Below are 14,405 nucleotides of genomic sequence, written 5' to 3' on the forward strand. Positions count from 1 at the left end.
CCGTCCTAAATCAACACCAGTTTTGATCGCATTTCGATCAACTGTAAACTGTATACAAGTATGAGAACAATAACTTCGCAAAAAGTGACGAATAAAATTATCTCGAATTTTAATTAACCCTCAATTGTTGTTATTGGTATAAGCTGAACACACTAGCACTGAAGTTTAATTTAATATATTTAATTATATACCTCTTTATATTTTATAGGAGTTTCTAATTAATAACAATTACAACAAAATAAAATAACGTAAGTGCGATTACTGACCTGCGTGAAATCAGCTCCGATGAACGCTTGTTCCATCCCAATCCAAATGGTGATCGGTATGAGGAGTTGTTGGTATGGTTTTTTAAGCTGATAAGCCGTGGCCGACAACAGTTGAATACCGGACAATTCTTGGCTATCGGCACGCCTCTGTTTCTCTCCGTATCTGTATACAGAACAATGTATTCAATTATAATTTGTAATCATAATAATAATAATATAATATTTAATAACAGCAAAAATTTGAAAAAAATTTGGGAAATTATTTTGTTAAATACATTATGCAGATTAATATTTCAACTTTTTTAAACGATAAAAAAAAATTATTATCCCCTATAACATGACATCTAGATAAAACTTAAAGTTCTTGTGGAATGAAGAACATAGAAAATTCCAATTTATGAAACCCTGTGAAAATGCATGTTACCAACAGCCACCATCGGGCCATATATTATGTTATGATCAATAATGTTAAAATTATACTGATAATATTATAAAGTTATATAATAATGAGTTGTTATTATACAATATAACTCTTATTATAATAGGTATATTATAATTGTAAGCAATATTTTATTTTATATTGGGGACATTTTGAAACATTGATTTTGTACCTATATATTTTTGTGTGCTCTATAATAACGTGCGTGTACGCTATGAATACAAAGTATTTAATAAGAAACTACAATGAGTGTTTAGATGTACCGCGCCCATGACAATTATTACTCAACGCTCGGTCATACTTTCGTATTCACAAAATACAGTAGTCAATAAATACTTATTATCTTTAAAAATATTAATATTTATGAATATATTCATTTTTACATAATTTAAAACAAAATGACAATTTGAAAAAAATTAAAATTTTCAATATATCGTTATTATTTTCTAGGTTTTTATATACTTTTTTGAATAGCAGTAGGTATAATTCATTTTTAATTTGGTATCACAAAGCAAAGTATTTTTCTAAGTATTTAAAAATATAATTCGAACGAATAGTAATTTAGTTAAGATTTTTAAGAGTACTTATTTAAACTTTAAAAGTTTAGACGAATAGAGTAGTGAACAACCATTTTTAGAGTATCTCTATAATAAAATTATATTTCGTTTATCTAAACTTGAAAAATAGCAAAACTTCCATTTTGTAATTACTTCTAAGTCTATTATATATATTTATATATTTATAAAGATATAATTCAGCAATACCGTACGTATAATGAGCGATTACTGTTAAAACAATCACTAAGTGTATGTTTATGTATGTGTAATATATGTATATTGTATATGTATATATAATATAAAAATATAGTATTGAACATAATATATTGTACTTTAAAATACGTTTCGTATTTTAACACAATATGTGCGATTTTTGGAGATCCCCTAATCGTATAATATTATTCATTACATTCTTAAGATGCCGTCTATGAAACAAATAACCCAATAAGTAACTTTTATAATAATTCACGTATGAATGTATATAGGTTTACGAATATATTTAATACATTTTTTTCGCGTTGACAACGAATAGGATATATATACGTATTATTATTTCGATGTGACGACGTGGTGACTATTAATTATTCTATTCATCGAAATAATATTTTTTTAACCACCTCACGATCACGCGATCAAATGTTTGATATATAATAATATCAGAAGACTTGACGGGACCCCAGCGCTACTATACTATAATATACCTATAGATACTCAAGCTAAAATCGTAATGTCATAGGTATGACATGTACAATATAATATGCCTTCTAATACTTCTATAAAATAATATACCTATATTTTACTTCAATTATTTTGACGTTTTCGAATCTAAACATATAGAATATTATAATATAGTCTTAATAGTATTATTTATTCTATCATTTATTAATTCTTAATAAATCTTAATTGTACATACCTATTCTGTATATAATAATATAATTAGTTCTAAGTTTATCAAACGTTGTTTAATTTCTATATTATCAATTATTACTATTCTGTAAATATTTTATGTTAACCTTTTTCAAAACGTCAAAATATTATATTCTTTTAGCCTTAAGTTTAGATGACCAATTGTCAGGAAAACTTTATAAATTAAAAAAAAATTAAAAAAATAGTATTATAACTTTGATCTCAAAAGCATTGCAATTCGTGCAAAATAAATATTCTTAGGTTGACCTTAAATACTTATATACTTTATATAGTACCTACAATAATAGGTAGGTACGCATGAAATCTAAAAAGAACCATCAACTGTTATTAATACTATATATAATACCGAATAAAATCAAACTTATACAATATCATTTTTCAATTTTGTATTATCAATGTGGCCGCCGTATACCATGTTTTAGCAATGCCGTTTTTTAGCTGCGAAATGATATATTCAACACATACGTGTTGAATATATCATGAATAATAAGTATTAAGATATCTTAATACTTATTATTATAAACTTTTATATTTTATCTTTATTTATCTTTATTGTATAAATAATTAAACATGTTATAATAATGTTGTATTTACGTATGTTTAATATTAACCATTTATTTTTTTATCAAATATATACACTATGTATTATGTAAATTGGACTAACGTACGTTAAATAAATAAATAAATAGCGAATGCAGTCTTTAGATGTTTGGATGGTCTGATTTTTCAATATTATTAAATATTTCAAATACCTTGAGAGTTTCAGCGAATTTTAGCAGCTACTGCGACGTTTTAAGTTTTTAATATCCAACACTAAACACCTATAATATAATATTAAACATATGTATAACAATTAAAACAGTTGGCGTTTGTTACGTGCTGTCTAGAAATACATCAAAAATTTTGCAATTGGGAGGGGGGACAATGGAGTTTAAAATTCAAAATATAATTAAATTTCTTGATTAAAAATATTTTTTCTATATTTAATAACATTCTATATTAGATCGTTTCTATTAAGAATAAAATATGTGTCTAATACCTGTACTAATTATATATAACCTGATTTCATCCGGTAAAAAATGAACATAATTTTATACGGCGCTAGATCGGCGGGTATCTCGATTTTAGTTTCCTTGCTGTTCACGTGCAAATCGAAATCGATGTATCTCGATTTGTGACTAAATTTAACTGAGATAGGTAATCTGACTGCAGCGGATTGGCTATAGCTCTAAGTATATTTTAAAAAATGATTCAAAATATTCTAGAAATTTCCCTGATATCTTAGGAAACAATTATTGAAACTTTGGTTAAAGCCAGTCGTTCAATTTTCAGTCTAAATGCTACAGGTATATTAAGGCTTCGCCTTTTGTAGTAAATTTTAATAACATAAAATACTATTTCTGCTTATTAAAACCTAGGACAAATAATTCTGTCTTCGATAATTTGTACAGATTGGCTACCAAATTTTTATTTAGTTTTTCGAAGTTTTGATCTAGATATAGACTAAAATAAATAGTTAGTAATTTATACATATACACAGTTGATGTAATGTTGATATAATCTTTAAAAATATTAACGATAAAAACTTTAATCGTACATGTATTTAAAATACAATATTTTTAATATAGCGATTGCCATTCTGAAAATGACCGTCGTACCGTTTTACGGTTAAAACTAATGGCTAGACTAACCATTATTGTAAGGTTATAAATTTATATTTTATACCTACCCAGAAGACGTTTATAATTTACTCTATGTATTGTTTTTATATTAAAAAATAACCTTATACTTATATATACATGCATTTACAAGTGGGTCAAATTTCAATAGAGACTGTGGTAATGGCGGGATAATTCAATGTTTAGTTACAATAGCTGTTAAGCACAATACATTTAATAATATAATATATATAAATGTACATATATATTAAATATATATTTATGTTTTTTGCAAAAGAAAATATTAGACAATTTTTTTTTAACCATTACTTTTAGAGCATCTTATTAAAACGAATATATATAAATATATATACATATAATATGCGTATGTGTATTTTAACGCTTAAAATAAATGAAACGTGCATGAGAAATTTAAAATTTACTTAAATAATTAAATGGTGAGAACTGTAGAGAACTAGGTAACATTTTTGGAAAATGTTTATTGCATATAACTAATACGCCAAATTAGGAAAACATGTTTTTAGTTTATCGAAATGAATAAGTTATTACTAGTGATTCTTAACCAAAAAATTAACATCTACTTTTACAACAACAACAAAAGTAAATTTTAGCAGTTCAGTAAATAATATGAGTGATAAGCTGATAAATAATGATTTATGCATAAGCCGGTATAGTTTACAAATTATAATAAAGTTAACAATAATAAACATATGTAATGATTACATTTCTGAAGAAAACCCGAGTAAGCGTTAATATTATATTGGTCGATGAAGGGTCTGGAAACATTGAACGCAACGAATTGGGATAGTTGGATAACAGGGACAGAATTTTGAAGTCAAACTGGAGAAGACTGGTGGTGATTCAAATGCTCTATATTTATAATAGATAATTCAAAGTGAACAAATAAAATATATGACCATTAATGGTTGGAACAATATATTATCACAATAACTTAGATAGATATATAAATAGCCAAAGATATTTATTATTTACCAACAGATAAAAAAAAATAATAATTATAATATAAATATGAAGTCTTGATGGCTAGTTATAATAATACAATCTATTAAATGATAGAATTTATTTTTATTGATAATACTACAATATTAGGGTGCCTCGTTAATTTTTACAAGTCATGAACAAATAACGAAAAACGGGTTCAACAATTTTTAATCAACTCGTAATATAAACTTACGTTAGCTGAATTTATGAAAAAGTTGATGCAAAATTAACTAACTAACCTTATTATATTTATTATGCAACTTAATTTTAATTTTCAACTGGTATTAATATTCAGCCTTGAGTTTAAACAGTAAATTATATAATATTATACGTATATGGAAAAAAATCGTGATTAAAAGACTCTCTATATGATACATTATTATTTAAAATGGTGTGAAAACTTTAAGATTGTTTTCGAATAAAATTATGTGAATCGCGCTGCAGGGTCTGCAGATTACTTCGTGATGGTTATATAGGGCATGGTTAGTATTAAGTGTGAGAACCTACTACTTACCTATCTTCTAAGGATTGATGTTAATAAATTAAAATATTTACATATATAATATTATACTATACGTGTGTTCGTGATCAGGTTGTTCCGTGTAGGATACACGATGAATTACTATGCGTTATTAATAATTATTTAGCGTTGAAGTGTCGAAAACAAAAAATATAATGGTGTGACAGTTTCGATTTTTATTGATTTAGGTACCTACTACTATCATTGAGTTTATTATATTGTAATAAAATATAATAATATATTCAATGCTATTATACACCTAATTATTTTTATTTTAATATGATATTTATTTATATTATACAATATACAATATATGTATTTATATGCATTATAGCTTTCATTAAAAAAATTAATGTTGCTACCTATTACTTATTTTTTTTTTGTGAAACTCCATGACGACGTAACTTAATAGTAGTTAATATTATTATAATTATTATTATTATTTCGTGTGTATACGTACGGGAAAAACACGTATTACAGTATTCACAAAAATATATTTAGCTGTTATTAATTCATAAAACACAAATAGATATATTAAGAAATGGTAGATTTTTATATAACTAAAGTAGTGATCGAGTCAATATAATAGTGTCGTATTATTAAAAAGCATTTTATCAATTTTTCAACGGTAAAAAATATAACATAATACAACTCGATTTTACCAGTAGTCAGTAGATGTAAACACTTCCATTGAAAAACGCAATATGTAATAAGATTGTAAAGCTGTTATAATATTATGGTGAATAATTTATATTTCGGACCATTTTTTTTTTGCCATCAAGTCAAGATAGTCTAATATTTTGTGTCAACAATAATAATGAGTTGGTTATTAGTCATTATCTACAGGCTATAAAATAGTATGTATATTATAAAACTAATACACATAATTAGTGACTTAATGAATTTTGAATGATTATTGGTTAATATGCTTATATTAAATATAATTATCCGTAATTTTTATAATTAAAGATAATATTTTTTACACGAATTTCGAATTACTAATATGCAGGATTATAGATTTTTAATATTAATATATTATATACAGAATAATCATTAGCTACGTATACTGCTGGAGTGAAATCCTTTATCCATGTGATTTTTTTTTCCAAACAATGTTCTGGATCACATTTTTATAATATAAAATATTAAGTATACACTACAAAAAGTAAATTATGAACGTAACGATCAATCATCACGTGAATAATTTAGAAACGAGCTCCGAATCTCTATGTATATGATTATATTATGTATTTAAACCTAGTTAGATACTATATAATGTTTCAAAAGGAGGTATCTAAACTTTTCACGAATTGTGAGCACCTTGCTTCATTATTGTATTTTATAAATTATACGACCAAATAAGTACTTATAATGTATTATAAATATATAATGCCCACGTTATGTGTTGTGTATATACTATATAAATTACACATATATTATATTATATTTAAACTACAGAAGATTACGTGTTCAGTGTGGATAGGTGATACTCGAAATTGTCTGAGCTTTTTTTAAAGTGTTTTAAAATGTGTATAATATATATTACGTTATTATTTATTGTCGTAGGACTATTGTATCCCATACATGTATTATAATATATCTATATCGTATATTATAATGTATAACACCTTCCTATTTCGCTTTCATTATAATATTAACACAATAATTATTATGTCGTTCGGTCACGTTTTCTTGGACAACAAAAATGGTAGCCTGACACACGATTTAAAATTTAAGCGTATTTTATCATCATCATTACATGTGGCCGCACCTAACAGCTTTCGCGCGTTTCCGCGTCTGGATTTCGATCTGGTATGCAAACACAGTCCATATTATTAGGTGTATTAAATATGTTAGTGTTTGTTGTTCAGTCCTTTTTCTTTCATCCTTTCCTCTTTGAACTTTTTCAGGTAATCACTCTATTTGCTACGTACACACCACATGATGTATAACATTATATACATGTTCATCGGTTTGAATAAACAGAGTGATTCACCAACAATGATCACCCCCTTTTTTTCTTTGATAACGCGTAGATTGCAGTTATTCAAAATATGATCATTAAAATTTTTAAATATAATCGGGGACTATATTATTTTCAAATTCTTTAAATTTTTTTGTATTACCTAAGTCCCATAGAGATGCAAACTATTTTATTTTTCAATTAAGAACTCTTCATCCCATTTCTAATGTAAATAATTTGGTGAATAATATTATTATATAGACATTTTTACGTAACTTGTAAGTATTAAAATCAAAATTCGTACAAGTAGTTTTTGAGTTATTTAACTGTGTATACTAAGGATAATAAGTAAATGATAATGGTATTGTTAGATTTGAGGGCGATAGTGACGCTTTTTGGTGAATTACCTTGTTTACAATTTTTCACTTTGTATTTGAGACACGTATAATTGTGTGGTATTCGACTATTACTTTTACCTGTATAATATAATAATAATAATTAATATTAATTACTGACCATACACAATGCTCACCAAAATACATCGTTTCCGAATGTTCGCAAATCCGTCGGGGCTGCGTTTTCAAATCAGTATGAAAACCACTCTGTACTTCTCAACCCCTACCACTTTCCACCCATTCACTCCCACTACAATCGTAAACAATGGCCATTTCAATCATTATCATTATTATTGTGTGCACGCAGTGAGCGTATATCTACTATACCTACGACTTTCTCTATAACAATATTATATATATTATATTATAATATGTGCGTGTGTGTGTTTAACGTATGTATCGAAGACAAGCCGGCGCGCATACCGCACATATTATGGCATGTTTATAATTATTTGTTTTTTGTTTTTTGTTTTGTGATTCTTATATACTTTATTTACTATTGAAATGAGTTCTTGTGCTCGCGAAATTATGTAACCCCAAACAAAGTCTTTATTATTCGTTCATCGGCGTTAGTAATATTATATAGGATTTCATGTAGCTTATAGATTATATGCACGTATTCACATACCTATGATATCTTAAGATAATATATATGCTTTCAGATGATTTTTCTGATATTCCAAATCGACCTCTTTTCCATATACATATATATGGATAAAGGATAAACTACAGCATATCGTACTATTATAACATATCCAATATAATAGGTTATAAATAACTATATATTGCTATATATAGATATAACCCGACATAGTTAAGTATGTTAACATATTTTATTAATCTCAAACATTGTCAACCAGAAAAAATATTATCGTTTTGCATGTAAAGTCAGATTTGAATTATAATACATATTATGAGCATATAGGTATGTATAGATAGTATTACAATAATACCTATGATATGTATATCATTAATTCATAATATTATAGCCAATTTGGTACAATCAACGTTTTCACAAAAAGTTTAGCATTTCATGAAATTGAAACCAATTTTTTTGTTTTTTGCGCGACGCGAAATATAAAAATGAACCATCAATAGTGGATCATATTTTCATTTAATTTATCTCAAAATTCTAAATAGGTAGTGTAAACTTTTTCACTAATTGACCATCTACCTACTCAGTTTAATACTATTTAACATAGTTGTATACGTGAATAAATTACTGTACCCATTTATAACAAATCATTAATAACACATAATTATTATACATTTATTTATTGATATTGATTTGTATTACAATAAATTAAAATCATTTTTGTCGAAAAATTACCATTTTTTGTATAAAATAGAATAATAAAAACTTCTCTATAACTATAAGTGTCAAGCATCCACAAATAATATTTTTAATTTTTAACTAAAACCTTAATTCTTGGTTCAAATATGTAATTAATAATAAAATCTTATAAAACAATAATTTGATTTTCTTATACATTTATTCATTATTATTATTATTATTATTTTTTATTTTTTGATAAAAGTAAACAAACTTTAATGAAATCTTATATTTAATTTTCAAATCTTAGATATAAAAAAGAAAAAATTGAATGAATCTTTAAATCAAAATACTTTTTGAATTTTCGTGATTTTTATGAATTTTTTAAAAATGTTTACTTAAGACACACATTAAAAATCATCGTGGATTTAAATCCATATTTTTTTTAATTTTAATTTACAACAACTTACGAGAATTTTGTATTACATTTTCGAGTTTTTTTACAGAGCAAACACTTTTTATCTACGTTAATTTAAAAAAATAAAATAATAATAATTGCAAATTTTATATACTTATAAGGTGGATTCAACATTTCGTTTTACCTTAATTTTAATTTTTTTTTTTTTTTTGTTTATCCAGTCACCATGAAAAAACTACTGGGAATTTTAAATTTTAACCTCCCAAATTCTCCAACTAGATTCATTCTCCCGCCGGAGAAGATACTGAAGTTGAAAATTGAAGCATTCATTCGGCTAATTATTGGGTAGGTACTCAAACACAAAAAGTAATAATAATAAAAAAAAAACATGCATATCATCGTAAAATTGATTCATATCGCTACATGCAAAATTTAAAACTAATTTACGAGTTGGTACCGAATCATAAATTATGTGAAATTTGATCGTTGATTTTATAAAAAAAGTGTTCACTCGATGAATTATTTATTCTCATACTTATTGAGAGTAAAAATTTTGCAATAATATGTAGTAACAAGGCTGCTATTATAATATTATTTACATAATTTATACGAACGTTGAAGCAGCCATTGAGCACTTTTCGCGGAAATATAATAATATTATATTCCGTGTGACGGTGTCGTTATTAGGTTCATAATAATATGTTTGATGGCGACCGTTATTCGGTTTTCGCGGACATGTGTTTTCGTTGTTTATTTTTTTCATCATACCCGGATCACCTCTGAACTCCGGATTCGCGCGGACGTAATCAAAAGCGTGATCAAAATATATAGGTATATTATATATAATAAATTGTATATAGTGAATTTAAATTAGTGCACACGCACACCTCGAAGCGAAAAAAAGTTTAAAAAAAATTAAATTAAATAAATAGACAGAAAAAGAGGTAGTAAGAGTAAAAAAACCTCGTAAACCGCGGTATACCCGAGGCAGGACGTCTATTTCACAGAGAACGCGCGTAACTCGAAGGCAACTGATTATTAATATATTAGTTCACTGCGGCATGATGAACATAATATAATATACATATTATGTCGTATACAGGTATTCTACCTATGTGTGTGTATTATGTACCTATGTTTATAATGGACATATTATTGTATATTATACATATATATACAGTACCTAATAATATAGATCTTAGTATTAACCATTCTGAATGTTTGCAAAATGCCACGCAATATATAAAAATTTTAAATACACAATTTCTTTGCATCAATACGAAGTTCCTGTAGGTTGGTACATACAACCCAGGTCCACCATCAAATGTTTGGCTCCTGTATTAAATATTTTTGCGAGCAAAATACAAAACTTCTAATAAAATACATTACATTACGAGTATCCAATACACGATTTTTATTCAATATAATATTATAATAAATAGAGCTGGGATTTTAATGCCCTAAAAACTCACAAAAAATGCCCTTAAAAAATGCTTTTATGACCTAAAAACCCTAAATAATGCCCTAAAAATCCCCCCCCAAAAAAATGACCTTAAAAAATTAACTAGAGTAATAAAACGGTGTTTACGACGACAAAACTCGTACTGAACGTCGAACGATATCATCGGACGTCGATTTTACTGACTATTTAACAGGAAATACGGATAGTGTTTACTCAAACCTTGTCCAATAATATAATACGAATTACGAGTACCTACCTACTTATAATCTCTCATATTTATATAAAAACCATAATGTTGGTGTAAAAATCTTAAAATAAAATTTCAAATTCATACTTAGTTTCCAAAAACTCAAAAAATGCTCCATTAACTCTAAAATGTCCTTAAAAATTAAGAAAATGACCTAAAAACTAAAAAATTCCAAAAAATGTGAAATAAACTTTATTATTCTCATTTATAAGTACATAAAACAAATTTGTGACCAAACGAGCATCGCACAGTAAGCTTTGGAAAACAATGCTAAGTTCATCGAAATCCCAGCCCTTATAATAAACAATTATATCATAAAATAAGTAAGTATCCCATCAAAATTGGGTCGTTCAGATTTAAGACCCCTTTGTGTGTACCCCGATACCCTATACCTATATATTATAAATATTTCGAACTGTATTGGAATTTCTAACTGGTGAATAATTTTTTTTTTCAGCCGCCTGATGAGTCGACATAATATACATTCTTAGTTTTACCATATAGGTACCTACTAATAACACCATTATTATTGCGAATTGCAATTAAGTAATATATTAAATATTATATTTATATACTGGCATTTTAATAGTTCAAATCCATAATATTTATATTTATATAAAAATATATTATACAGATATAGTTGAGTAACATATATATTTATCGCATTATAAACTCATGTTTTATAAGTATTAGAAGTACTCTTTCTAGTCATTTTTTTATGGTAGTTATATTATTTGCAGTAATTTTATGTGTACATATCAACATATCACTATAGGATAATTATTATTTGAGCACTAAATTACCTTCTGTTACCTATACATAGTTATTTTGGTACCTATTATATAATTATAGAAAATATAATATATTATAGATATTCAGTAAATTAACAAAATTCAAATGAGAAACGACGTGGAGCGAAGTGGGGATAGTATATATTCGGAAAATAAACGACAAAATTGTCTCGTTCTTTAGTATTTATCATTGCAGAAGCATTTTTAATTATGAAGATACATTTTTTATTTAGTTTGTGTTTATCGTTCGTCGTTTACATGACAAACACAAAATAAATCAATAAATCATTACCTATATATATTGATTTTTTTTATATTTAGTTTAATATAAAAATTATTTTTATTTTGAAAATGTAAATATTTAAATAATAATTTGAATATTTAAATTATGTAACATTTAAATTATTGTTATAAATTTGTTAGTTCGTTACACCACTCTATTAGTGATATATATATATCATAGATAGGTGACTTAAAAACAAACAGCAAAAATAAATCTACGATATTTTGATATATGTATTGAACTCGTTTTAACAAAAAATAACGTTCGTATTTTTGGAGGGGTTTAAATAAGGTGACTGTTCGATAATGATATAATCCGCCAATATTTACGATAGGCACATTATTATAACACAGGCTGCGTTACGATCGGCTCGAAATATCAGGTATAGACCACAGCCAAGGCCAAATAACTTTTCAGGTTTATATAATATACACGTGTGTGTATATATATATTAGATGTTTAAAATAAGTTACAAGAGTGCATAGTACAAAGACGTATTGTTTTATGATAATAAGAACGCGCGATGCAAACGAGTCTTATAGTATATACAATGTAAGATAAGTACGTGTTTTGCCTTGTTCGTGCTGAGGTCAAATTTACCTTATAAAATCACTACATAATATCCTATCCGGTTCCGAAGATATTTATTGAAATATTGTATACAAGCACTTCGATGTATGCGGCCACGCAGATACTGAGTAGGTAGTGGATATATATAGATACATGATACGTTTTTACTCAGGTGTTAAGGAGTTTGTGTGTGTGTATTTGTGTGAGTGAGTGTTCATAGGTCTATTATGTGTGGAATTAATACACACCACAGGAGGATTGGCAAACAATTATCAGCAAAAGTGTGAATTGGCACAGAAATTTTATTGTCTGGTCAGAAGTTCTGTGTGACAGTGTGAATAATGAAATTAACGAGGAAATCCTCATCGTTTTATTCGGAACGCTATTATAGTTTCTGAACGTCCTGTACACATTTGGGTTAACTATTATAGCAAAAATTTTTCGATCACTAAATCTTTACATCATTCAAAATAAAAATTATAACTATCGTTGATTCAATACGTATCGAAACCAAAAATAAGAAGAATTACAATCGAGCAGGAGCTATCGAAAACGTTAATAATTTAGGCAATCGGTGGTACAAGAAAAACAATCGTTGTTTTCTGCGACTGTTTGGTTGAATCTAGAGTGAGTTCATCGATTAAATCGATTTCCATCTTAGGTTGCTTTGATCTGACCCTATGCTCTCATAACACACCCCGTAAAGCTACTGATTTAAATTCGTGTGACAACACGCATAAATACTATTATATTATCATTTCCACTAGTATGACTAAAAGAATTGTGTTATTTGTTTAAGTGTGCAACACGGCAGGCTTGATAATTAATATGCAACGAATATAAATATGTAGATATATGTAATGTTTTAAAAAGGGTTAATTCCGTATATTTTATAAAAAATAAATAGTAATACTATTAATGTGCTATTCATAAAGACACATAGGGAGACGTTTTCAAGAATTAAAAAAAAAATGATATCGCTCGCCGATGACTACGACAATTCGCCGAGGTACTTATAATCGTACTAAAAAAATTTAAACGAAAGGTTTACCTGGAAAGTGGGTCCAGAAACAGGGCAATTATGATGGTGGCCAGTACGATGCACGTGAGATATATGGTGCTGATCTCAAATATCTCCGAGTCTGGAGGCCTTTCCAGATTGTCGATGGCGTGATTTCCCATCACGCAAAAATTTGAACCACACAATCGCAATTCCTCTTCGGATAGCATCGAGCTGTTATCGCCATTGCCGCCACCGTGGGCACCGCTAGACAACACTGTAACCAAAACAAAAAAAAATCGCATTACGTTAGAATAATCACGCAACGATGACGATAATATTTAGTAATAATATATTATAAACGTATATGCACTTTTCATATAAGTCTTGTAAGAACTGCAGCTCTCTTGCATTTGTTCTTTTAAAAAAAACCGTTCACCACTAACCGCGAGAGTATTTAGTTTAGTAAAATATTAATTTTATTTGGTTGAACTCTGGCTTTTGGGTCCGGAGAAAAAAACGTCAAAAAATTTCTAAGTCCATATCACTGCCACAATATTATCACAACAGCAATACTACGCAGTGTTGCCATAACAATAATTTTATATAACAC

The 14,405-nt window shown here is 27.0% G+C and overlaps 1 protein-coding gene across 1 annotated transcript in view; it reads right to left on the minus strand.

Annotated features, from left to right (window-relative positions):
• The window catches only part of LOC107169706 (UNC93-like protein), a 58,827-nt gene that overhangs the window by 22,755 nt on the left and 21,667 nt on the right, over positions 1 to 14,405 (minus strand). The window contains exons 3-4 of the mRNA XM_089222570.1: positions 13,844 to 14,069; positions 267 to 429 (exon numbers count right to left, since the gene is read on the minus strand). Of these exons, the coding sequence (XP_089078696.1) occupies positions 267 to 429; positions 13,844 to 14,069 (389 nt within the window). The remainder of the gene's footprint in view (positions 1 to 266; positions 430 to 13,843; positions 14,070 to 14,405) is intronic.

This window comes from Diuraphis noxia, unplaced genomic scaffold (genome assembly GCF_037042655.1).
Source record: "Diuraphis noxia isolate RWA-SAM2 unplaced genomic scaffold, SU_Dnox_SAM2 contig0003, whole genome shotgun sequence".
NCBI lineage: Eukaryota > Metazoa > Arthropoda > Insecta > Hemiptera > Aphididae > Diuraphis > Diuraphis noxia.